This window comes from Callithrix jacchus, chromosome 11, assembly GCF_049354715.1.
Source record: "Callithrix jacchus isolate 240 chromosome 11, calJac240_pri, whole genome shotgun sequence".
NCBI lineage: Eukaryota > Metazoa > Chordata > Mammalia > Primates > Cebidae > Callithrix > Callithrix jacchus.
Window position 1 is genome coordinate 89,358,157 of NC_133512.1, and position 26,404 is coordinate 89,384,560.

The following is a 26,404-nucleotide window of genomic DNA, read 5'->3' on the forward strand; positions in this document are numbered from 1 at the left end:
CACTCAGGAAGCTGGAGCACAAGAATCACTTGAACCCAGGAGGTAGAGGCTGCAGCTGAGATCACAGTCGGCCAACACCCCCAGAACTCTCCTATCTTTGTGCCATGATTTGAATGTTTGTCCCCCTCCAAAATTCAAAGCCTGGGACTTAAGCCCGAGGGTGATGATATTAAGGGGTGTGAGAGGCAGAGCCCTGGTGAATGGATTGGTGCTGTAACCAGAGATTGAAGGCCCCAGAACCTTTCTGCCCTCCACTCCCGTCTAACAGTGAAGCCATGAGGCACTGCAGGAAGCAGGGGGCAGCTGACTGGACACGAAACCCATCGCGCCTCGAGGCTGGATTCCACCTCCAGGAAACAGGAAATGCAGATTTCTGTTAGTGATGAATTACTCGGCCCAGGCCGGTTTCTTTTTAGAGCAGCACAATTCCTGGTTGCCCTGAGCTGCAAAATTCAAGGGAGTTTATTTACTTGTATTATTTCTACAAAGGACAACTTTAAGTACTAATGGAAACACGTCTGGCTTGCTCTGCAAATATGACAATCCAAAAATGCCAAAAGAAGGTGCACAAGAATTTCAAGAAAAAACTGTTGGCAGAGGTCATTTCGACAGAGTAATACCTTTTAATTTAGACATGTGTAGATATATTTTATGTATGACTAAGAAAATAGTTCATTAAAATACCTTTTCATGGTAGGCTGTTTAAAATCTAGTAGTAATGTGACAATATTTTAAACTGCTCTAAAAATAACTCGAAATACTCTCAGAAAAGAGCACCCTGAACGTGGCTCTACACTCCCCTGGAAGTTTTGCAAATGCTAAAATGTTCTGTTTCCCTTCAAAAGTAGTGATTTAGTGAAAATACCAAATATTCTTGGAAAATAAATTATATATAGAATATACATGGTCTATATACATAAATATACTTGCACACAAATGCAAAATTATCCACTTATAATTATGTCTTTTACATTTGGGTCATTGCAGCCACACTGTCCTCTCAGCAACACCCACTACTTGTGCAGTATTTCTTCCTTCCACAGGGCTTCCTGCAAAAGCAGACGCAGCCTGTTGCACTCATCTGCCTCTGGGACCGCCCACCGCCTCTTCAGGTGCTGGATGTCAATGGAGCCAGAGGTCCTGGCCAACACCAGAGCCAGGAAGCTGCCAACAGCCTTCTCGGGCTCACCCACCACAGCCATGGTCACCAGCCTGCAGGGAGAAGTGCAGAAGCAGAGGATCAGTGCTCACACAGGGACATTCAGTTATGTCTGAGGGTCAGTGCTCACACAGGGACATTGTTATGTCAGAGGATCAGTACTCACACGGGGACATTCAGTTGTCTCAGGATCAGTGCACACACAGGGACATTCAGTTATGTCTGAGGATCATTGCTCACATGGGGACATTCAGTTATATCTGGAAATCAGTGCACATATGGGGGCATTCAGTTGTATCTGAGGATCAATGCTCACACAAAACATTCAATTATGTCTGAGGATCAGTGCACACATGGGGACATTCAGGTATGTTTGAGGACAGTGCTCACAGTGACATTCAGTGATGTCTGAGGATCAGGGCTCACACAGGGGCATTCAATTATGTCCCTCATCCTGAGTATCAGTGCTCACACAGGGATTCAGTTATGTCAGAGGATCAGTGCACACATGGGGACATTCAGTTATGTCTGAGGGTCAGTGCTCACATAAGAATATTTAATTTTGTCTGAGGATCAGTGCTTACACGGGGACTCAGTTATGTCAGAGGACCAGTGCACACACGGGGACATTCAGTTATGTCTGAGGGTCAGTGCTCACATAACAATATTTAATTTTGTCTGAGGATCAGTGCTCACACGGGGACATTCAGATACGTCAGAGGATCAGTGCACACATGGGGACATTCAGTTACATCTGAGGATCAGTGTACACACCGTGCATTCAGTTACATCAGAGGATCAGTGCTCACCCAAGGACACTATGTCTGAGGATCAGTTCTCACAGAGGGACATTCAGTTACATCAGAGGATCAGTGCTCACATGAGGACATTCAGTTGTATCAGAGAATCGGTGTTCACACGGGGACATTCAGTTACGTCTGAGGATCAGTGCTCACACAAAAACATTCAGTTATGTCTGAGGATCAGTACTCACATGGGGACATTCAATTAGGTCTGAGGATCAGTGCTCATACAGGGACATTGAGTTATGTCTGAAGATCACTGCACACATGGGGACATTCAGTTATGTCTGAGGATCAGTGCTCACACAGGGACATTCAGTTGTCTGAGGATCAGTGCACACATGGGGACATTCAGTTAAGTCTCAGTCTTCCAAAATATCTATCTTCTATGGGAAGAGTGAAATGGATGGGAAATTATAAAAACACCAATGGCCAAAATGAAAGCTAGACCAGAAATAAATATATGAAAACCTACAGAAAACACTGTGAAAATGCATTTCTGCATGTTAGAGGCCTGCCAGACGGACCTTCACAGAGGTAAGTGATAAGGACCTGCTACAGGAAGATAGGCAGGAGACTCTATCAGGCTGCCCACTCTCGCCTCAGGCCAGGAGTCAGCATCCCCACTGGCAGGTCTGCAGGCAGGTCCCTGGAGAAGGTGGGGGCCATCAGCAGCCCAAGCAGGCCTACCCACCAGAACCTCGTCCTCAGTCTCCAGCCTCCCCAGATCTCACCCACAGCTGAGTGTCAGGGCTGACAAATCTCCATCTCCAGCCTGGACTCACCCTGGAGCCCCAGACCCCTACTCACCTCACCTCAATGGGACCAGCACCCCCATCATCCACCCAGTGCTAGAACACAAGACCTGGGGCCACCCTGCCCCCCCAATCTCACTCCCAGAGGCCCCTTCCCCACAGTGAGGCTGTCCCCATCTCGCACCAATTACCACAAGCTCCCTAACCAGGCCCCAGCTCTAATCCCCTCCCCAGGCTGACAGAGACTCTCAAAGACACGCCTCCAGTGACCCTGTGTCCCCAACTCAAATCCGCTCCTGTGGCTGGTAGGAACACGTCCAGTCTCTCCTTGTGGCTCTAGGCCTGGCTGGGCGTCCCTTCTCCCTGTGCCTCTTGCAGACTCCCTGCACATCTTGGCTTGTCTTTTCAGATCTGGCTGTGCTGATGGAGTCTGGGTCCCTGCCCTTGTCACTACAGGGGTGAAAACCACATCCATCTCAACCACCAGCCATGTTTGGAGGCCATGACACACAGAGCTGGGGCTCCTGTGCTCAGACCCTTGGGTCCCCCCCAACAGCAGCATGGTCTACCTTGGGTGGATCACCTGCCCCTGCACAGGACCTGCTACCCCCACTGAGACCCCATCTCCTATGTCTCTGTCTGCTCAGTAGGACCATCCTTCCCTGCCCCACTCAGCCCTGACCCACACTTGTGACCTCTGCCTCATCCTCTGTCTCCACAGCATGTTTTCCAGCACATTTCAGGACTCCTTCATTTACTCTGCTTATTGTCTGTCTTGCCCACCAGAGACTGAGAGATCTCAGGGTGTGGAGCCCCAGGCGCCAAGCACAGACATGCTTCTGGAATGAACTGCAGGTGTGCTGTGTGCTTATCTATGATCACAATCTGGATTTTAATGTATTTTTTAATAATCAGAATAACGTAAGTAAACCTAGGACTCTAAATAAATACAATTCTTTTTTTATTAAATTATACTTTAAGTTTTGGGATACCTGTGCAGAACGTGCAGGTTTGTTACACAGGTATACACATGCCATGGTGGTTTGCTGCACCCATCAACCCGTCATCTACATTAGGTATTTCTCCTAATGCTATCCCTCCCCTAGCCCCACACCCCACCGACAGGCCCTAGTGTGTGATGTTCCCCTCCCTGTGTCCATGTGTTCTCATTGTTCAACTCCCACTTATGAGAACATGCAGTGTTTGGTTTTCTGTTCCTGTGTTAATTTGCGGAGAATGATGGTTTGCAGCTTCATGCATGTCCCTGCAAAGAACATGAACTCATCTTCTTGTAATAACTGCATAGTACTCCATGGTATATATGTGCCACATTTTCCTTATCCAGTCTACCACTGATGGGCATTTGGCTTGGGTCCAAGTATTTGCTATTGTGAACAGTACAGTAATAAACGTATGTGTGCATGTGTCTTTATAATAGAATAATTTATAATCCTTTGGATATATACCTAGTAATGGGATTGCTGGGTCAAATGGAATTTCTGGTTTTAGATCCTTGACGAATCACCACACTGTCTTACACAATGGTTGAACTAATCTACACTCCCACCAACAGTGTAAAAGCATTCCTATTTCTCCACATCCTCACCAGCATCTGTCATTTCCTGACTTTTTAATGATCACCATTCTAACTGGCATGAGATGGTATCTCATTGTGGTTTTGATTTGTATTTCTCTAATGCCAGGGGTAATGAGCTTTTTTCATATGTTTATTGGCCACATAAATACTTTTGAGAAGTGTCTGTTCATATGCTTCACCCACCTTTTGATGGGGTTGTTTTTTTTCTTATAAATTTGTTTAAGTTCCCTGTAGATTCTGGATATTAGCCCTTTGTCAGATGGATAGATTGCAAAAATGTTCTCCCATTCTACAGGTAGCTTGTTTACTCTCATGATAGTTTCTTTTGCTCTGCAGAAGTGCTTTAGTTTTTCCTTTTTTCTGAGACACAGTGTTTCACTTATGTTGCCCAGGCTGGAGTGCAATGGCACAATCTCAGTTCACTGCAACTTCTGCCTCCCATATTCAAGTGATTCTCCTGTCTCAGCCTCCCAAGTAGCTGGAACCACAGGCATGTGCCACCACGCCCAGCAGATCTTTGGTACTTTTTAGTAGAGATGAGTTTTCACTATGTTAGACAGGATGGTCTCAATCCTCTGACCTCGTGATCTGCCTGCATCAGCCTCCCAAAGTGCTGGAATTACAGGCATGAGCCACCATGCCCAGCTGCTCTTTAGTTTAATGAGATCCCATTTGTCAATTTTAGCTTTTGTTCCCACTGCTTTTCGTGTTTTAATCATGAAGTCTTTGCCCATGACTATGTCCTGAATGGAACTGCCTAGGTTTTCTAATAGGATTTCTATGGTTTTAGATCTTATATTTAAATCTTTAATCAATCTTAATTGTTGTATAAGGTGTAAGGAAGGGGTACAGTTTCAGTTTTCTGCATATGAATAGCCAGTTTTCCCAATACCATTTACTAAATAGCAAATCCTTTCCCCATTGCTTGCTTTTGTCAGGTTTGTCAAAGATCAGATGATTGTAGATATGTGGTGTTATTTCTGAGGCCTTTGTTCTATTCCATTGGTCTATATATCTGTTTTGGTACCAGTACCATGTTGTTTTGGTTACTGTAGCTTTGTAGTATAGTTTTAATTCAAGTAGCATCATAGCTCCAGATTTGTTCTTTTTGCTTAAGATTGTCTTGGCTGTACAGGCATTTTGGTTCCATATGAAATTTCAAGTCGTTTTTTCTAATTCTGTGAAGAAAGTCAACAGTAGCTTGATAGAGATAGCATTGAATCTATAAATTACTTTGGGCAGTCTGGCTATTTTCAGGAAATTGATTCTTCCTATCCATGAGCATGGAATGTTTTTCTATTTGTTTGTGTCTTATTTCTTTGAGCAGTGGTTTGTAGTTCTCCTTGAAGAGGTCCGTCACATGCGTTATAAGTTGTATTCCTAGGTATTTTATTCTCTTTGTAGCAATAGTGAATAGGAGTTCATTCACGATTTGGCTATTTGTCTCTTATTGGTGTATAAGACTGCTTGTGATTTTTGCACACTGATTTTGTATCCTGACACTGTTGAAGTTGCTTATCAGCTTAAGGAGATTTGGGGCTGATACAATGGGGTTTTATAAATATAATACCATATCATCTACAAACAGAGACAATTTGACTTCCTCTCTTCCTATTTGAATACCATTTATTTCCTTCTCTTGTCTGATTGCCCTGGCCACAACTTCCAATACCATGTTGAACAGGAGTGGTGAGAGAAGGCATCCTTGTCTTGTGCCAGTTTTCAAAGGGAACACTTCTGGCTTTTGCCCATTCAGTATGATATTGGCTGTGTGTTTGTCATAAACAGCTCTTATTATTTTGAGACACATTCCATCAATATCTAATTTACTGAGAGTTTTTAGCATAACGGGGTGAATTTTATTGAAGGCCTTTTCTGCATCTGTTCAAATAATCATGTGGTTTTTGTCATTGCTTCTGTTTATGTGATAGATTACATTTATTGATTTGCATATGTCAAAACAGCCTTGCAACCCAGAGATGAAGCCGACTTGATCATGGTGGATAAGCTTTTTGATGTGCTGCTGGATTCAGTTTGCCAGTATTTTATTGAGGATTTTCACATCAATGTTCATCAGGATACTGGCCTGAAATTTTCTTTTTTTGTTGTCTCTGCCAGGTTTTGGTATCAGAATGATGCTGGTCTCATAAATGAGTTAGGGAGAAGTCCCTCTGTTTCTATTGTTTGGAATAGTTTCAGAAAGAATCATAGCAGCTCATCTTTGGACCTCTGGTAGAATCTGACTGTGAATCTGTCTGGTCCAAGGTTTTTTTTTGGTTGGTAGGCTATTAATTACTGCCTCAATTTCAGAACTTGTTATTGGTCTATGCAGGGATTCTACTTTTTCCTGGTTTAGTCTTGGGAAGGTGTATGTGCCCAGGAATTTATCCATTTCTTCTACATTTTCTAGTCTATTTGCATAGAGGTGTTTATAGTATTCTCTGATGATAGTCTGTATTTCTATGGAATCAATAGTGATCTGCTGGCAACAGGCCTTATGCCTGTCATGAACAGGCCTTAAAGAAACTGGCCACAAACAAAATATCTATAGCACTGTAACATACTCATAATGGTGGGGACGCACATTGCTGGAGGTTGTTGGTTTACTGGAGTGAGAGAGAGAAATACCTGACCCATCCAGAGCAGAAGACCATTAAAGGTGTCCTGGGACCACAAACTATAGCATGAGGACCTAACGACACATTCCAGTTGCAATAGATATATGCGTCAGAGACTGGTTTTTGCCACTAGTAAAGAAGGCTTTGTTTCCAAAGAATCCTTTTAATTTACAAACTGCAGTAATGATGATTATCACTTGCTTGCTGTCAATAAATATGTGGCTCAAACTCTATTCGAGGCTCTCAGCTGGGAAGGCTGAAACCCCCTAATGCCCCACCTTTTGCATTTTATCTTTGTGTCTGTTTCTTAATTCCTTCAGTGCCGCCTGGGTTGGGGTCTCTACAACCGAGTGGGTCTTGGCAGCAATCTCCCCTTTATTATTTTTTTATTGTTTCTATTTGATTCTTCTCTCTGTTTTTATTAGTCTGGCTCGTGGTCTATGTATTTTGTAAATCTTTTCAAAAAACCAGCTCCTGAATTCACTGATTTTTTTCAAAGGCTTTTAGTGTCTCTATTTCCTTCAGCTCTGCTCTGATCTTAGTTATTTCTTGTCTTCTGCTAGCTTTGAATAAGTTTGTTTTTGCTTTTCTAGTTCTTTTAATTGCGATGTTAGGGTGTAGACTGCAGATCTTTCCTGCTTTCTCTTGTTGGCATTTAGTGCTATAAATTTCACTCTAAACACTGCTTTAGCTGTGTCCCAGAGATTCTGGTACATTGTGTCTTTGTTTTCATTGGTTTTGAAGAACTTATTTGCTTCTGCCTTAATTTTATTATTTACCCAGTAGTCATTAAGAAGCAGGTGGTCAGTTTTGCCGGCACCTCGGCACGGCAGCTCTTGGTGCAGAGTAAATGGGACTGGTTCCCCTTCTGACCGAGGTTTGGAGGAGCCGCCCACGGGTCGCCAGCACGACTCTTGTGCCCGGCGCAGTGGTTTTGCCAGCACCTCGGCACAGCAGCTCTTGGTGCAGAGTGAACAGGATTGGTTCCCCTTCCGACCGAGGTTTGGAGCTCTGGGAAGGCAGAGTCGCCTATTACGGACTCAAGAAGGAAGCCAGACTGGAGATTCCCGGGGAGAAAAGCACCATCAGTCTTAACACCGCTGTTTTCGCGCTTAACAGTGCAGTGGGTTGCTCATAATTCGGCCCTGGGAATTAACAACTTGGACATTCACTCAGAGACCTAATTTGAAAGTTGCTAATAACAAAGACAACAGGTGGATAAATTTACAATGATGGGCAGAAACCAGCGTAAAAAGGCTGAGAATACTCAAAATCAGAATGCCTCTCCCTCTAAACAGGATCACAGTTCCTCACCAACAAGGGAACAAGACTTGATGGAGAACAAGCGCATCCCATTAACAGAAGCAGGCTTCAGAAGATGGATAATAAGGAACTTCTGTGAGTTAAAAGAACATGTTGTAGTCCAATGTAAACAAACTAAGAACTTTGAAAAAAAGGTTTGACGAAATCCTAATGAGAAGAGACAACTTAGAGAGGAATACAAGTGAATTAATGGATCTGAAGAATACAATACGGGAACTCCGAGAAGTATGCACAGGTTTAAACACTCGAATTGTTCAAGCAAAAAAAAAGGATATCAGAGGTCGAAGTCTAACTTAATGAAATAAAATGAGAAGACAACATTAGAGAAAAAAGGATAAAAAGGAATGAGCAAAGTCTCCAAGAAATGTGAAACTATGTGAAAAGACCAAATTTACGTTTGATAGGTGTACCTGAATGTGATGGAGAGAATGAATACAAGCTGGAAAATATTATTCAGGATATTATTCAGGAAAATTTTCCTGAACTAGCAAAGCAGGACAATATTCAACCCCAGATAATACAGAGAACACCACAAAGATATTCCTCAAGAAGAGCAACCCCAAGGCACATAATCGTTAGATTCACCAGGGTTGAAACGAAGGAGAAAATACGAAGGGCAGCCAGAGAGAAAGGTCAGGTTACCCACAAAGGGAAGCCTATCAGACTTACAGCAGATCTCTCAGCAGAAACTCTACAAGCCAGAAGAGAGTGGGGGCCAGTATTCAACATCCCTAAAGAACAGAACTTGCAGCCAAGAATTTCATATCTAGACAAGCTAAGCTTCACAACTGAAGGAAAAATAAAATATTTTATGAACAAGCAAGTACTCAGAGATTTTATTACCACTAGGCCTGCTTTACAAGAGCTTCTGAAAGAAGCATTATACATAGAAAGAAACAACCAGTATTAGCCTTTCTAAAAATATACCAAAAAGTAAAGAGCATCAACATAAAGCAGAATTTACATCAAGGAATGGACAAAACAGCCAGTTAACATCGAATGGCAGTAATCCTAAATTTAAATCGACTAAATCCCCCAATCAAAAGATATAGCCAAAACCCAACGGTATGCTACATCCAGACCCACTTCACATGCAAGGATACACAAAGACTCAAAACAAAGGGATGGAGAAAGATTTACCAACCAAATGGAGAGCAAAAATAAATAAATAAAAAGCAGGAGTTGCAATTCTCAAATCTGATAAAATAGATTTCAAAACAACAAAGATACAGTGGTAAAAGGATCAATGCAACAACAAGAGCTAATGATCCTAACACCCAGATACATAGAGACTTAGACTCAATGAGACAGAAAATTAATAAAGATATCAAGGACTCGAACTCAGATCTGGAACAAGTAAACTTAATAAATATTTATAGAGCTCTCCACTTTAAATACACAAAATATACATTCTTGTCAATACCACATCACACCTACTCATAGATTTAAATGAAATCTTGATTGGCCATTATTAATACCCATTTTTTTTTAGAATAAAGCAACATTTCCGTTCTCTCTCCGTCTTCTTCTTCCTCTTTCTTCCTCTCCTTCACCCCTTTTTTTTCTTTCCTTCTCTCAAAAAAAGAAAAAAAGAAATCAACTTGTAGACCTCTAGATCCAGGTCGGCAATGTCTCTCTCATTGCCTGATTTCCTTCCTTCCCTTCTCTCTCTCTCTCCCTCCCTCCCTCCCTCCCTCCCTTCCTTCCTCCTTCCCTTCCTCCCTTCCTGCCTTCCTCCCTTCCTAAATAAGAAAAAAAAAAGCAGGTGGTTCAGTTTCCATGTAGTTGTGCAGTTTTGAGTGAGTTTCTTAATTCTGAGTTCTAATTTGATTGCACTGTGGTCTGAGACTGTTTGTTATGATTTCTGTTCTTTTGCATTTGCTGAGGAGTGTTTTATTCCCAACTATGTGGTCAATTTTAGAATAAGTGTGATGTGGTGCTGAGAAGAATGCATATTCTGTTGATTTGGGATGGAGAGTTATGTAGATGTCTGTTAAGTCCACTTGGTCCAGAGCTGAGTTCAAGTCCTGCATATCCTTGGTAATTTTCTGTCTTGATCTAATACTGAAAGTGGGGTGTTAAAATCTCCCACTATTATGTTGTAGGAGTCTAAGTCTCTTTGTAGGTCTCTAAGAACTTGCTTTATGAATGTGGCTGCTCCTGTATTGGGTGCATATATATTTAGGAGAGTTAGCTTTTGTTGGTGCAATGATCACTTTACCAGTATGTGATGCCTCTCTGCCTTTTTTCATGTTTGTTGGTTTAAAGTCTGTTTTAACAAACTAGGATTGCAACTTCTGCTATTTCTGCTTTCCATTTGCTTAGTAAATATTCTTCCATCCCTTTATTTTGAGCCTATGTGCGCTTTGCACATGAGATGGGTCTCCTGTATGCAGCACACTGAAGGGTCTTGAATTCTTATCCAATTTGCCAGCCTGTGTTTTAATTGGGGCATTTACCCTGTTTATACTTAAGGTTAATATTGTTATGTGTGAATTTGATCCTGTCATTATGATGATAGCTGGTTATTTTGTCTGTTAGTTGATGCAGTTTCTTCATAGTGTCGATGGTCTTTACAATTTGGTATGTTTTTGCAGTGGCTGATACCGGTTTTTCCTTTCCATATTTAGTGCTTCCTTCAGGAGCTTTTGTAACACAGGCCTGGTGTAACAAAATCTCTCAGCATTTGCTTGTGTGTAAAGGATTTTATTTCTCCTTTGCTTATGAAGCTTAGCTTGGCTGGATATGAAATTCTGGGTTCAAAATTCTTTCCTTTAAGAATGCCGAATATTGGTTCCTACTCTTTTAGCTTATAGGGTTTCTGCAGAGAGATCTGCTGTTAGTCTGATGAGCTTCCCTTTGTGGGTAACCTGACCTTTCTCTCTGGCTGCCTTAACGTTTTTTCCTTCATTTCAACCTTGGTGAGTCTAACAATTATGTGTCTTGGGGTTGCTGTTCTCAAGGAGTATCTTTGTGGTATTCTCTGCATTTCCTGAAACTGAATGTTGGCCTGTCTTGCTAGGTTGGGAAATTTCACCTGGATAACATCCTGAAGAGTGTTTTCCAACTTGGTTCCATTCTCCCCATCACTTTCAGGTACACCAATCAAATATAGGTTTGGTCTTTTTACATAGTCCCATACTTTTTGGAGGCTTTGTTCATGGTTTTCATTTTTTTGCCTCTCATTTTGTCTTAACGCTTTATTTCATTAGGTTTATCTTCAATCTCTGATATCTTCTTTCATTTGATCCATTTGGCTACTGATACTTGTGCATGCTTCACGAAGTTCTCATGCTGTTTTTCAGCTCCATCCGATCATTTGTGTTCTTCTTTACACTGGTTACTCTAGTTAGCAATTCCTCTTACCTTTTTTCAAGGTTCTTAGCTTCCTTGCATTGGGTTAGAATATGCTCCTTTAGCTCGGAGGTGTTTGTTATTACCCACCTACTGAAACCTACTTCTGTCATCAAACTCATTCACCATCCAGTTTTGTCCCCTTGCTGGCAAGGAGTTGTGATCCTCTGGAGGAGAAGAGGCATGCGGGGTTTTGGAATTTTCAGCCTTTTTGCACTAGTTTTTCCTCATTTTCCTGGATTTATCACCTTTGGTCTTTGATGTTGGTGACCTTTGGATGGGGTTTTTCTGTGGACATCCTTTTTGTTGACGTTGATGCTATCTTTTCTGCTTGTTAGTTTTCCTTCTAACAGGCCCCTCTGCTGCATGTCTGCTGGAGTTTGTTCTAAGTCCACTCTAGACTCTGTGGACTCAGGAGGCATGGTGGTCAGGAACCCACTTGAGGAAGCAGTCTGTCCCTTAGCAGAGCTTGAGCGCTCTGCTGGGAGATCCACTGCTCTCTTCAGAGCTGGCAGGCAGGAACATTTAGGTCTGCTGAAGCTGCACCCACAGCCACCCCTTCCCCCAGGTGCTCTGTCCCAGGGAGATGAGAGTTTTATCTATAAGCCCCTGACTGGGGCTGCTGCCTTTCTTTCAGAGATGCCCTGCCCAGAGAGGAGGAATCTAGAGAGGCAGTCTGGCTACAGTGGCTTCGCCAAGCTGCGGTGGGCTCCACTCAGTTCAAACTTCCTGGAAGCTTTGTTTACACTGTGAGGGAAAAACTGCCTACTCAAGATTCAGTAATGGCAGACACCTCTTCTCCTACCAAACTCGAGCATCCCAGGTCGACTTCAGGCTGCTGTGCTGTTAACGAGAATTTCAAGCCAGTGGATCTTAGCTTGCTAGGTTCTGCGGGGGGTGGGATCTGCTGAGCTAGATCACTTGGCATACTGGCTTCAGCCACCTTTCCAGCAGAGTTAACAGTTCTGTTTCACTGGCATTCCAGGCACCACTAGGGTATGGAAAAAAAACTCCTGCAGCTAGCTCGGTGTATGCCCTAATGCCCGCCCAGTTTTGTACTTGAAACCCAGGACCTTGGTGGTGTAGGCACTTGAAAGAATCTTCTGGTCTCTGGGTTGTAAAGACAGTAGGAAATGCATATTATCTGGCCAGAATACACTGGTGGTATACAGAATACACCACAGTCCCACATAGCTACCCTTGGCTAAGGGAGGGACCCCTTGCACTTCCTGGGTGAGGCAACATCCCACCCTGCTTCTGCTCACCCTCCGTGGGCTGCATGCACTATCTAGCCAGTTCCAGTGAGATGAGCCAGGTACCTTAGTTGGAAATGCAGAAATCACCTACCTTCTGCATTGATGTCCCTGGGAGCTACAGACTGGAGCTGTACCTATTTGGGCATCTTGCAAGACACCCAATAAATGCAATTCTTAATTTTGTTCAGATCTTATCAGGATACCCCCAACATTCTATTAAACTCTTTATCTTTCCTTTACAAAAGGGCTGTGGGATTTCTCTCCTCCAGGTCAACACAAACCCTCACAGTAGGATAATTTATTAAAAAGAAATGTAGAATCTCAAGGAAAAAAATGCAGATGAACAGACAAGCAGGGCCCAGGGAAAGCACCTCATGATGAAAGCTTTCGTGAACACTTCTGCTTTGAAACAAACAAAGCAACATAGAACTACCTAACAGTGGTGTCAATGAGAGTGTGCCCATCTTCAATTCCACCAGTGACATCACAGAAACGGATGTGCATGTCCTGGGAGCACTTGTCTGGCTGCAAGCTGGGAGACCCCTCAAGGGGCCTGAGCCAGAATGGCTTCAGTGTGGCATCGTGCAGATCATGTAATTCCATGCACCATTCCCCTTTAGAGACTAGGGGAACACCTACTACCTCACTGAGACGTTACAGACTTACAGTTTTTAAGACTGGCAAAAAACCACACCTGAGACACTCTCACAAACTGTCATTTCTTACTCATAGAATAATAATGTTGGGGAAACACCACACAATAAATTTGTCAGTCCAATAGACTAGCTTGGGTAAATATAAAATAATCACACTTTAAAGTGGTTTTAAAAATATTTTTTAAATACACATTCCAAGAGTGAACCAGACTCAAGTAATCTGGACTCAGTGGTGGTGGCAGGGAGGCAGGCCCATGGTTATGCCAAACATACCCTCAGCTGGGATGTGGGGCAGGATGCTAGAAATCTCTGCCTTCTACTCAACTCTGCTATGAACCTAACACCACTCTCAAAAAAATATTTTTAAACTGTATAAACATATTATTTAAATGTACACATGGCCACATTTTAAAATGTAGCAACCTTATGCAAAACTTAAAGAGAAACCACCAGTGGCACCTCTGCTCGAACCCCCTGCCCCCATACCCGCCAGCAGATGCTCCAGAGCTTCCCCACTTGCCTGTCAGGGCAGAGCTGCTGTTTGGTGACAGGACCCAGATCGCTCTGGAGGAGGTCCCAGATGTAGACACTGGATGTGTCGTCCTGCACCAGGAACACAGCAGGCCTGGTCGGGGACCACTGCAGGCCGGTGACCGCATGGCCGTCTGTGCTGCTGTCCCACTGCAGAAGGGGAAATGTGGAACTCAGCTGGTGTAGCCTGATGCTTCCGTCTGAACAGCCGGCCTGTGACCAGAAGGATGAACACTGCTGAGCATTGCCTTGTCCTTTCTTTTTTTTCGAGATAAGGTCTCGCTCTGTCACCCAGCCTGGAGTGCAGTGAGGCAATCACAGCTCACTGCAGCCTTGACCTCCCAGGCTCAATCAATCCTCCTGCCTTAGCCCCCTGAGTAGCTGGGACTACACACATGCACCACCACACCTGGCTATTAGTACTTGTAGAGATGAGGTCTCACTATGTTGTCCAAGCCGGTCTCAAACTGCTGGCCTCAAGTCATCCTCCTACCTCGGCCTCGCAAAGTGCTGGGATTACAGGTGTGAGCCATCATGCCCAGCCATTTTTTTTTTTCTTTTTTTAACTTGATTTCAGCAACCAGAGAAATTTTTCAGAGCATTCGCTTTCTTTAGTTTGCATTGCAAAAACACTAACTTGTTGTTTTCCAAACAGGAGGGAGGGGAGGGTGGGGAGGGATAACATGGGGAGAAACGCCAGATACAGTATGCACCTAAGGTAAAATAAATAAATTTTTTAAAAAAGAACTAAAATCTTTATAAAAAATTGTAACATTGAATCTCTCCTCAAAAGGTACAAAGATGAGCACTCACCTGATGAACTGTGTTTCTCTTCCAACATGGTCAATAATCAAAAGATTCAGTGAATATAATAAATAGGTATTTATTCTCAACAAAGTTGAATATCAGTGACTGAAGCATGGGCCATTAAGATTGGTTCCATGAAAATATGGCACCTTTTATAAAACTACATACATTTGTGTCAATAATATGGTTATATATTTCCCTTGGATTGAAATTTTCATAAAATCAAACAACTGATTAAATAAAAGGCCAAATTTTTAGCTTTTAAAGAGAAGATTAATTCATTTTTGCTCAATATATTTGATCTTTCCCATATTCAAAAAAAGAAAAAGAACAACAGTAAGAATGTAAAATTCTAAAATGAAATATAAATAGAAACATTTAAAAATCTATATTCTAAATAAATAACATAATCATACAGGAAAGAAGGGCAAGAACCAGGCCATATGATTTCTGAACACCTCATTCAATGGTGCAGTTTACATCTGAAATCCAGGCAGCACCCAGAACACAGACTGCTCAGCGGCCTTCCTTTCCCACAAGCATTGAAGAGCTCTGTGTACTCCCAGAGTGAGCATGTGAACGGATCCAGATCAGTCATCCTAACAACACACAAGGCCAGGTTTCCCTTGTCTGAGAGGCAGGCACAGCCAGGGAGGAGGCAGAATGGAGGGACCCTGTTTGTTAACCTGGAGTTAGAGACAAGGGTGCAGAATCACAGTGTGTGATGCCTGCATATGTGGTTTATGGATAAAAGTGGGTATTCCATGTGCTTTGTCTCTTAACGGACCTACATGCACCATCAAACACTTCTTACTGCCCAGATCTTGGTTTCTAGATACTTTTCTCCACTCATAAGAACCACAACTCCTGGGAGAAGTGGCTGGATCAGGGCTCACAGGATGATGTCCAAAGGATAAAGAGCCAGCTCAAGGGACACCCACTGGCCTAACCCAGAACGTTTGAGCAGCAAAATAAATACTGGTAGTAAATAATTGTGACCTACTAAATAAAGTAAAAAGCCACATGTCTACAACATGTAATCAAAGACACATACATGCATAGAGAGAGAAAAGGAAAAGTCTCCCCTAATGGTACATACAGAATTAACAGCGGGTTGGAAAAGCACCATTTGCCAATCATCTTAATAATCAATTTAAGAAAGATTCATCCATGGATGCCAAAACTGGTGGTGAAAATCTAAGGAGTTCTGAGATGCTTACAAAGTGTCACCATATCTCCCCATGAGACACTTAATCAGAAAGGGACCAGGAAGCTCCACAAGGTCAGAATCTGCATTGTACGGGACGGCACCAACCAATGTCACTGGTCTCCCCAGGACATGCATCATCCTGAGCTACTCCAGCCAAGCACAAAAAACCTGTGTCTGATCGTGACTGATGGAAGCCTCAGACGTGCTCAGACTCAGGAACATTCTATAAAATAACTGGCCTGTGCCCTTCAAAAATGTCAAGGTCATGAAAGATGGAGGGACTCAGTCTTTGATGTCCAGATCAAGGGATTTTGAAGAGACAAACCAGTGAATGGGACACAGGAACTGGGACATGACTTTTCTTAACAAGGACATTATTGGAACATCCCTGTGATCTTCACTCTACAGATTCAACAGCAGGTCTGTACCAGCGTGAACCTCCTGGTGACTGTGACCACAACAGTTATGCAGGGATATTCTTGCTTTTAGGAAATGCACGCTGAACTGTTTAGGGATAGAGTATTGTGTTTGCAACTTCACCCTCCGACAGTTAAATACCTGAACACCCAGAGAGAAGGAAGCCCACGTGGTAGGTCTGGAGGTCCTCCACCACGGAGGAGGAAACCCACCAGAGGGTGTGCAGGAAGCCTTTGAACTATTCGTGTAATTTCTCCGTAAGCCTGAAATTGTGTCAAAATAAACATTTTTTAGAAAAGATCCATTCAATAATCATATAAAATGATTTGTACCACCTAGGCAGGTAAGACTTTCAGAAAGCCGAGGACAGAAGTGTCAGGACACTCATGAGAGCCCCTGGCTCTGAGGTGCATGAGGGCAACCCAGCACCTCCAGTGTGTAAGTGGAGGTCCTCTTGGGAGGGTGTAAAAACAGGCCAGGGCAGAACCTTCCAGAGGCTGGCCCAGAAACCTCTGAAGACCTGCTGTACCTCTGGACTCAGGACCAGCTCAGGCCCTGGGGCCAGAATACATTAATCCTTTTAAAACATCATTCTTTCATGCACCTTCACAAAACAAGAGATTTACTAATAATGTGCACACCTTAGTCACAGAGGCAAGGTCTGGACCACAAACATTACTATCTAATAAAATTACTATCTAACATAATGGGAACCACAAATAGGAACCAAATACATAATTTAAAATTCTCATCAGCAGGGCGTGGTGATGCATGCCTATAATCCCAGCTACTCAGGAGACTGAGGCAGGAGAATCACTTGAACCCGGGAGGTGGAGGTTGCAGTGAGCTGAGACCATGCCACTGTACTCTAGCTTGGGTGACAGAGCAAGACTCTGTCTCAAAAGCAAAAAAAAAAAAAAAAATATTCTGGTAGCCACATTAAAAAGTTAAACAAAAAAAATAGCAGGGTGTGGTGACATGCACCTGTAATCCCAAGCTACTCAGAAGGCCAAGGTGACAGAATTGCTTAAGCCTGGGAGATTGAGGCTGTACTGAGCTATAATTGTGCCACGGCACTTCCAACCCTGGCAGCAGAGCAAGACCCTCTCAAAATTAAAAAAAAAAGGTAAAACATTATTTCAAAATGCAATCAACAAAATAATGTTTTTTATTGATAAAAATATATATCAGGAATTTACCATCTTTGTAAGTGTACAGTTCAGTGTAATTAATACTTTTATATGCTTTTCTTTTCATCCACACGAGCTTCTGGTAGCCACCATGCCACACACTGTCTTCACGAGAGCCACTTTTTTAGCAACTGTATATAAGTGAGAACATGTGATATGTGCCTTTCTGTGCCTTATTTCACACAGTGGCCAGTAACTTCCACCCATGTTGCTGTAAATGACAGGGTTTCATTCTTTTTTATGCCCAATATTCCATTGTGTATATTTACCACGTGTCCTCTATCCATTCATCCACTGATGAGCACTTAGGTTGACTCCCTATCTTGGCTATGGTGGATAGTATCACAGTAAACATAAGAGTGCAGACATCTCTTTGATGCATTTATTGTCCTTCTTGTGGCTACATACCCAGTAGTAGAATTCCTGTATCATATGGTGGTTCTATTTTTAGTTTTTTGAGGAACCACCATACTGTTTTTCATAATGGCTGGCCTCATTTACATTTCCACCAGCCATGTTCAAGGGCTCCCTTCTCCACATCCTCATCAGTATCTGTTACTGCCTTTTTTATGAGCCAGTTTAACTTGGGTGAAAGAAAAGCGTGTTGTGGATTTGACGTGCATTCCTGTGATTAGTGATACTGAGCTTTTATTCATACATCTCTTGGCCATGTGTATGTCTTCCTTTGAGAAATGTCTGTTCAGATCTTTTGCCAACTTTAAAATCAGATTTTTTTTTGGCTATTATTTGAACTCCTTATATATTCTGGTTATTAATCCCGTCAGATAAAGAATTGGCAAATATTTTCATTTCCTTTGCTGTTCAGAAGCCTTTTAGAATCATGTAATCTCAATTGTCTACTTTTGCCTCTAGCTTTGTGCTTTTTGCTGAGGATTGCTTTGGCTATTCAGGGTCTTTATCGATTCCATATAAATATTAGGGCTTTTTTGTCTATTTATGTGAAGAATTTCTTTGGTATTCCGAGGATTGCACTGACTCTGTAAATTGCTTTGGGCAGCACTGTCATTTTAACAATATTAATTCTTCCAATCCACGAGCATGCAGTGTCTTCCCATTTTTTGTGTCCTCTTCTATTTCTTTCATCAGTTTTATTTCCTCATATAGATCTTTCACATCTTTGGTTAGACTGATTCCTAGGTATTTTACATTTTTGTAGCTACTATAAAGAAGACTGCTTTCTTGATTTCTTTTTCAGATTGTTGCCGTTGGCATATATACACACTACTGACTTTTGTATACTGATTTTTTATCCTGCAGCTTTACTGGATTCGTGTGTCAGTTGTAACGGTTTCTTTGGTGGAGTGTAGGTTTCTCTAGGAAAAGGTCATACTGTCTGCAAACAAGGTTAATCTGACTTCTTCCTTTCCAGTAATGGATGCTCTTTATTTCCTTCACTTGTCTAACTGCTCTGGCCAGGACTTCCAGTACTTTATTGAAAAGGAGTGGCAAAAGTGGGCACCATTGTCTTATTCCAGCCTTTAGAGGAAAGGCTTACAATTCTTTTCCACTCAGTATGATGTTAGCCATAGGTGTGTCATAAAAAGCCTTTGTTATTTTGAGGTATGTTCCTTCTATGCCCAGTTTGATGAGGGCTTTTATCAGAGGGATGCTGAATGTTATCAAATGCTTTTTTTGGCATCTATTAAAATGATATGCTTTTTGTTCTTGATTCTGTTAATGTGATGTTTCATGTTTATTGACTGCATATTTTAAACCATCCTTGCATCCCTGGAATGAATCCCATTTGATCACAGTGAATAGATCTTTTTAACATCTTGCTAAATTTGGTTTGCTAGTATTTTGTTGAGGATTTTTGCCTCTGCTCATCAGGGATACTGGCTCGTAGTTTTCATTTTCTGTTGTGTCCTTGTCTGGTTTTGGCATCACGGTAATGCTGGCCTTGTAGAACGTTTCAATTTTTTTGAAGAATGTGAGAAGTATTGGCATTAATTCTTCGGTAGGATTCAGCAGTGAAGCCATCAGGTCCTGGGCTTTTCTTTGATGGGAGACTTAGTACAACTTCAATCTAATTACTCATTATTGATTTACTGAAGTTTTCTATTTCTCCATGGTTCAATATTGGTATGTTGTATGTGTCCAAGAACTTACCCATTTCTTCAAGGTTTTCCAATTTGTTGGCTTATAGCAATTCATAACAGTCTCTAATGATTATTTGTTATTTTTTAGGGCTCAGTTGTTGTATCTCCTTTTTTGACTGATTCTTTTTTAATCTTTTTCTTATTCTAGCCAAAAGTTCACCAATTTTGCTTCTTTCAAAATTCAAATTTTCATTTCAATGACCTTCTGTAATTTGTCTCAATTTTATTTCTGCTCTGAACTTTACTATTTCTTTCCTTCTGCTAATTTTGGGTTTGGTTTGTTCTTGCTTTTCTCCTTCCTTGAGGTGTATTGTTACATTATTTATTTTGAAATCTACTTGTTTGGATGAAGGCATTTGTTACTACTATAAACTTCTTAGTACTACTTTTGTCATATCCTATAAATTTTGATATGTTGCATTTCTATTTTCATTTGTTTCAATAAATTTTTAAATTTCCTTCTTAATTTCTTCGTTGACCCACTAGACATTCAGGAAGATGTTTAATTTCCATGTGTTTGTGTATTTTTCAAGGTTCCTTCTGTTAAAGATCTCTAGTTTTATTCCATGGTAATCATAAAAGAGACTCAATATAATTTCTATTTTTCTGAATTTGTATGGACTTGTTTGGGGCCTAAGATACGGTGTATTCTGGATGATGTCCCATGTGCTAGTGTAAAGAATGTGTATTCTGTAAATGTTAGGCCTATTTGGTCTAGCGCAGAGGTCCCCAACCTCTGAGCCATGAGCAGTAACAGACCAGGGCCTGTTACAAACTGGGCCACACAGCAAGAGCTGAGCAGCAGGCAAGTATTACCACCTGAGCTCCAGCTCCTGTCAGATCAGTGATAACAACACATTCTCATAGGAGCATGAACCCTATTGTGAACTGTGCATGTAAAGAATCTAGGCTTCAGTGTCCTTATGAGAATCTAATACCTGATGATCTCAGGTGCAACAGTTTCATACTGAAACTGTCCCTCAAACCCCAGTTCAGGGAAAAATTGTCTTCCACAAAAAACAGTCCCTGGTGCCAAAAAGGTTGAGGATCACTGGTCTAGTGTGTAGTTTAACTCTGATGTTTCTTTGCCTTCTATATTTGGGAGTTCTGGTGTTGGGTGCTTAGGTACTTGTAACTGTTATCCTCTTGCTGAATCGAGCCATATGTCATTATGTAGTAAATCAATCCATTATCATTATATAGACCCATCTTTGTCATTTTTTAGTGTCTTTGATTTGTAGTCTAATTTATCTGATACGAGTTTAGCCACTCTTGCTCTATTTTGGTTTCTAGTTGTATGGAATATCTTTTCCACCCCTTCACTTTTAGAGAGAGAGAGAGAGAGAGAGAGTGTGTCTGTCTGTCTTTATAGGTAAAGTGAGTTTCTTGAAGGCAGCATAGAGTTTGGTCTTGTTTATCCATTCAGCCATTCTATGACTTTTAATTGGAGAATTGACAACATTCATATTCAGTGATATTATATCTGAGAACACACTACTGCCATTTTGTTGCTTGTCTTCTGCTTAAGATTCCTCTCTTCTTCCTTCTCTCTGCTAGTATGTTCTAATTGGTTGCTTTTTATTTTGAATTAAGCTATTATAGGTTTCTGTATTGTGATTATTTACTTATTTATCTCATCTTGTGACCTAGACTGAAGTGGAGTGGCAGGATCACAGCTCACGGCAGCTTTGACCTCCCAGGCTCAACCTTCCCTGTCAGCCTCTCAAGTAGCTAGCTAGGACTACAGGTGGGCATGGGCACCACTAGACCCAGATAACTGGTTTTTCAGTTTGTTTGGGGTTTTTGGTAGAGATGAGGTCTCACTATGTTGCCCAAGCTGGTCTCAAACTCCTAGACTCAAGCAATCCTCCCACCTCAGCCTCCCAAAGCACTAGGATTATAGGCATAAATCCCCACACCTAGCCCTAAAAAACAAGTTATTTTAAGGAGATGACAACTTATCTTAGAATACAAATAAAAAAATAAAAACAAGGAAAACACCAAACAAAAAATGTTTACACTTTAACTCTATCTCGCTCATATTTTGACTTTTAGTTATCTCGATTTATATATTTTTAAATTATCTGTATCTTAACAAGTTGCTATACCTATTATTTTTAATAGGTTTGTCTTTTGGGTTTCATAGTAGTTATGAGTATATTGTGTACTACAAATACAGTAATACAGTATTCTGGGTTTGTCCATGTATTTAATTACATGAATGGCTTTTATACCTTCATGCCTTTTTTTGCATGTTAGCTTTTTTTTTCAGGTTGAAGAATTCCCTTTAGTATTTTTTCCTTTTGAGATGGAGTTTCACTCTGTCACCCAGGCAGGAGTGCAGTGGCACAATCTCAACTCACCGCAACCTCTGCCTCCCAAGTTAAAGCGATTCTCCTGCCTTACCTTCCTGAGTAGCTGGGATTACAGGCACCCACCACCACATTTGGCTAATTTTTGTATTTTTAGTAGAGTTATATTTCACTATGTTGTCCAAGCTGGTCTCAAACTCCTGACCTCAAGTGATGCAGCCGCCTCGACCTTCAACGTACTGGGATTACAGGTGTGAGTCACCAAGCCCAGCCTCCTTTGGTTTACTGCTGTTGTATGTCTGGGATAAACTTTATCCCTCCCTCATATTTGAATGACAATCTGCTAGACAGAGTATTCTTGGAATGGCAGTGTTTCTCCTGCAGCACTTTAAAAATGTCACTCTACTCTCTCCTGGCCTGTATGGTTTCCATTGAGATGTCTGTTGCCAGATGAATTGGAACTCCTTTACTTGTTATTATTAATGCTTCTATCTCTCACTGCTTATAGGATCTTCTCTTTCCTCTTGACCTTTGAGAGTCTGATTATTAAGTGCCTTGGGGTAATTTTATTTGGGTTCAATCTGTTCGGTGTTCTCTGACCTTCCTATATCTAGATATTCATCCCCTTATGAAGTTTTGGAAAGTATTCTGTTATCATTTCTTTGAATACATTTTCTAACCCTTGTTAGCTCCCTCTTGAATATCAGTAATGCTTAGATTTGGTCTTTAAAAGTTATTTTCTCTGTCTTGTAGGTGGTCTTCATTCCTTTTTTGTTCTTTTATTTTTCTCCTCTGATTGTATATTTCCTTTCCTTTTTCCTTTTAGAAACAGTATCTTGCAATGTCACCCAAGCTGGAGGGCAAGGCACAATCAGGGCTCACTGCAGCCTTAGCCTTCCAGGCTCAAGTAATCGTACTGCCTCAGCCTCCATTTGCCTCCATATGCCACCATTCATGGGAAATTTTTAAATTTTTTTAAGAGACAGGGTCTCCCCATGTTGCTCAGGCTGGCTCATCGGTCCTCCTGCCTTGGCTTCCCAAATCCTGGGATGGCAGATGTGGGCCACCACACCCAGCCTTGATTGTGTATTTTCAAATAGCCTGTTTTTAGCTCACTAATTCATTCCTCTGCTTGATCCACTCAGCTGCTGAGAGCCTATAATGAATTTCTTCAGTTCAGCAAATATGTTACTCAATTTCAAGATTTCCATTTGATTTTTTAAATTATTTCAATCTCTTTGTTAAATGTCTCTGATAAATTTCTGAATTGCTTTTCTGTGTTGTCTTGGAGATCACAGTTTCCTTAAAATTGCTTTTTTGAATTCTTGGTAAGAGAGTTCACAAATCACTGCCTCATTAGGTCACTGGATTTTCGCCTTGTCCTTTTGAGGAGGTCATGGTTCCCTGTTTGCTGCTGTTTCTTGTGGGTGTACGTCTGTGTCTTTGCATTGCAGGATTAATTATTTATTCCAGCTTTCTTTGTCCAGCTTGCTTTGGTTTTTATTGAATATATTTGCTTAGCAAATGCTGACTGCTAGGTTGCTGCCTCCTTTTCAGCTATAGATGAGGTTCACCTTAAGATGAGATGAGGTTTACCTTGGCTGTATTTAGTGATTGAGGGAGGCCTGCATCAAACGAGGGAGGTCTCAAAGGATTTGTCCTGAGGGTTTGTGTTCAGAAGGCTGTGGAACAGCCTGGGCATGGTGCTGTGAGCGGCTACTCTGATTGAGTGCCCTTTTGGCTGAGGTGCAGTTTCCAGGGCTGGAGACAGTAGTCCCACCTCCACTTTGCTTCTGGGTATCCTCAGGGGTGTTTCTCCCTTCAAGCACTCAGAAAGGATGCTCCCCATGGGCACAGGCAGGGACAGGGCACCCAAGAAAGTAAAGAAACTGGGTGTCCACCTCAATTTTTACTTTCTCCAGCACAGAAACCATGGATTCTGGGGAGATTTTTCCATGCACTTCATGCCAGACTAAATAAGGGGGAAAGGGCACTGTGGATATGGAAACCCAGTTTTCTTCCTATCGGCTCGGATCTTCAGACTTGAGCTCTAAGTTCTTACTGGCGAAGATCTTAGTGCTGTGTATTTGGTTTTGGTTTCCTGTGGGGAGAGAAGCCATAAAAAGCTCCAGGCCTCCACATTGGAACTCAACAACAACAACATTATTAATGAGATATTTCACATTCTTTTATTCATACTAATTCTTCAAAATCTGACACGTATTCCACACCTCCAGTTGTCTGGCCACATTCCAGGCTCTGAACATTACTCAGTAGCTCAAATGCCATCTTTGGAAATACAAAGATACATGAAATACCATCTCCCCCTCAACAACCTTACAGTTTATGTGGCTGATATATAAACATAATTTAGAATGTTTTAAGTACTATAAAAGTAGTGTGAATAAATAACAATCTATCCCCTCAATCTCAAGTATAGGGAAATTTGTAACAACTAGTGAGAGAAGGGAATATCTGAGTTATAATTTAATGCCTTGGCTGTGGTATAACTCTTAACAGTTAATTATCAGATTTAATCACATATGAAGTTGTTTAATATTTTGCCTTAAGTCCTATCTTACCCCAACCAACCCATAAACTGACCTTGGAGCCCACAGGACAACTGTGACTAGGGTGAGCTGGGCTGACCCTAGCCTTCCCTGGAGGAGAAGAGAGCAAGCAGCACGCACCCACAAACACATTTCCTGCAGCATGTGTGCAGTACGGGAGCTGTTGCCCACCCGACGGCCATCCCTGGACTGGCAGGTTAAAGACTCTGAACATTAATTTCTAGTATATTGTGTTAAATAATAAAAGAACACAGGCAAAAATTCTTGCACTAGAAATTTCTTCACATCTTTGGCTGTATCATAGGTTTTGATATTTGATATTCTTCTGTTAAATTCTAACTAAGTTTGTAATTAAACCAAGTATGACTTAAGAGAGCTTAATTTCTACATAGGTTTTGTTTTTAAAATTTGTTATTAATTTCATGTTTCTCCTTTTTAGACCACTGACACCCAATAAATGATCAATTTATAGTCTAGTAACAATCAACTTTTAAAATTTTCCAATGGATCATTGCAAGTGTTATGCTGCCCAAACAGGCAGAGTATCACTAAAAAGAATTGGTAAGCCTAGGCAACATAGGGAGATCAGGTCACTACAAAAAATATTTTTTTTAAATTATCTGGGCGTAGTGGCACGCACCTATGGTCCCAGTTACTTGGGAGGCTGAGGGGGGATCACTTGAGCCCAGGAGCTCAAGGCTGCAGTGAGCTATGGTCACACCACTGCACTCCAGCCTGGGTGGTAGAGCAATACCCTGTCTCAAAAAAAGAAAAAAAGAAGAATTGGTGCTTTAAAAAACAAACTTTCTTACCAAGAATATTGGTTCTCCAAATGGTGAAAAATCAATGACATTAACTTTTACGGGTCTTATACCACGTTGCTGAGGTTTGAATAGTTTTGGAGCCCCTCTCAAATCTTGTCTTGTGCCATGGGTTATGAGACCCTGTGAAGAAGAAGAAGCCCAAGAGTGACTGAAGAAGTGTAGTAGACACAGCTGCTGTTCCTCAAACAATTCAAAAACTATAAAAGCAAAAAGTAATTTGATCTTAAATAAAGGTATTTATCAGGTAAGTCTAGAAAAGAAGGAGAATGAGTAACAGAATTAAATTTAAAATACTACTCACCATGTCTGTGCCAGCGATAAAGTGATTAGGATCTGAAGGCAGAAATTTTACATTCAGTGTTTGTGTAGTCCTCCCAAATTCATTACCTTTATGGGAAAGGCTGAAAACATAAAATAACAAAGATGAACAGATGGATTGTTTTCAAACCTTAAGAATAATGATGATATTAACACTGATTTACACTACAATAGATTACTTGATATATAACAGGCCATGTCACATGCCTCAGTGGGTTTAGCCACTCTGCTTCCAGTTTTTATCTGCTACTGAACTCTTGATAATTTTCTTCAGATTTATCCTTCGGTTCACTAATTCTTTCTTCAGCTATATCTAATCTGCTATGTAACCATTAACTTGGTTATAAATTTCAAAGATAACAGTTTCATTTTTAGAAATATCTTTTAGATTGTACAACTGTCTCAAGTTCTTAGTGAGCAATTCCTACTTTTTACACCAAGGTAGACTGTTTCTTCATGCTTGTAGCTGTGAACTCATCTGCAGTGGACTGCTTCTCATGAGAATCCTGTGAGTCCCAACATGCAAATGTATCTTTACCCACAAGGTGGTTTTGCCTCTACTTTAACTATGAACCCACTGAGGC

General features: G+C 41.4%; 1 protein-coding gene across 12 annotated transcripts in view; it reads right to left on the reverse strand.

Moving 5' to 3' along the window:
- Window positions 1-603: 603 nt before the first annotated feature.
- The window catches only part of DYNC2I1 (dynein 2 intermediate chain 1), a 101,705-nt gene continuing 75,904 nt past the window's right edge, over window positions 604-26,404 (reverse strand). For 9 of the 12 annotated variants that reach the window (XM_078343274.1, XM_054237481.2, XM_078343275.1 and 6 more), the window contains 4 exons: window positions 25,804-25,903; window positions 25,491-25,622; window positions 14,042-14,265; window positions 604-1,212 (listed from right to left, as the gene is read on the reverse strand). In XM_078343274.1, coding sequence (XP_078199400.1) covers window positions 1,014-1,212; window positions 14,042-14,265; window positions 25,491-25,622; window positions 25,804-25,903 — 655 coding nt within the window. In that variant the 3' untranslated portion in view covers window positions 604-1,013. Of the gene's footprint in view, window positions 1,213-14,041; window positions 14,266-16,483; window positions 16,750-22,921; window positions 24,210-25,490; window positions 25,623-25,803; window positions 25,904-26,404 lie in introns of those variants that run through there. The other 3 variants (XM_078343272.1, XM_054237479.2, XM_054237478.2) reach the window with 2 other exon arrangements.